This window comes from Sinocyclocheilus grahami, unplaced genomic scaffold (assembly GCF_001515645.1).
Source record: "Sinocyclocheilus grahami isolate Dianchi unplaced genomic scaffold, SAMN03320097.WGS_v1.1 scaffold127864.1, whole genome shotgun sequence".
Classification (NCBI taxonomy): domain Eukaryota; kingdom Metazoa; phylum Chordata; class Actinopteri; order Cypriniformes; family Cyprinidae; genus Sinocyclocheilus; species Sinocyclocheilus grahami.
The window spans coordinates 1-419 of NW_015533721.1; the positions used below are offsets into that span (position 1 = coordinate 1).

Genomic DNA, 419 nt, shown 5'->3' on the forward strand with positions numbered 1-419 from the left:
TTGTTTTTTTTGTAGTCCTAACTTACCTCAAGCTCCTTGACCTTCTCATCTGCCGTCTTCTGCTTTTCCAAAAGCTGATAGGCAATCTCATCTTTTGACTGTAAAATGAACCTGGAAAAAGTGAGAAGATGGTCAAAACAGTGAACAGTTTAAAAAAAACAACTCATTTAGGGCAGATTTTACAGCAACAAAATGTACATACATGCGTCCTGCTCCCTCATACATGCGAGTGCTGTCAGGGAGCGATGTGATCTCTGCGTGCGTGAGGTTGGCGTGCTTCTTCATGCGGCTCAGCTGTTCGATCTGCAGGTCTGCCAGCTTCACCTTCTGCTGGGTGTCAACCATTTTAGCCTGCAACTCTGCAAAGGCCTGTGGCATACAGATGTGAGGATTGCAGTTTGAGTTAAATGAGATCTTAA

The 419-nt window shown here is 44.4% G+C and overlaps 1 protein-coding gene across 1 annotated transcript; it reads right to left on the bottom strand.

The window, feature by feature from the left end:
• Window positions 1–17: 17 nt before the first annotated feature.
• On the bottom strand, window positions 18–378 carry LOC107581236 (prefoldin subunit 1-like). Its single transcript, XM_016266750.1, has 2 exons — window positions 203–378; window positions 18–111 (listed from the first exon to the last, which is right to left on the bottom strand). Exons 1-2 carry the CDS (start codon window positions 376–378, stop codon window positions 18–20), a joined length of 270 nt encoding a protein of 89 aa, XP_016122236.1.
• Between the last annotated feature and the right edge of the window lie 41 nt (window positions 379–419).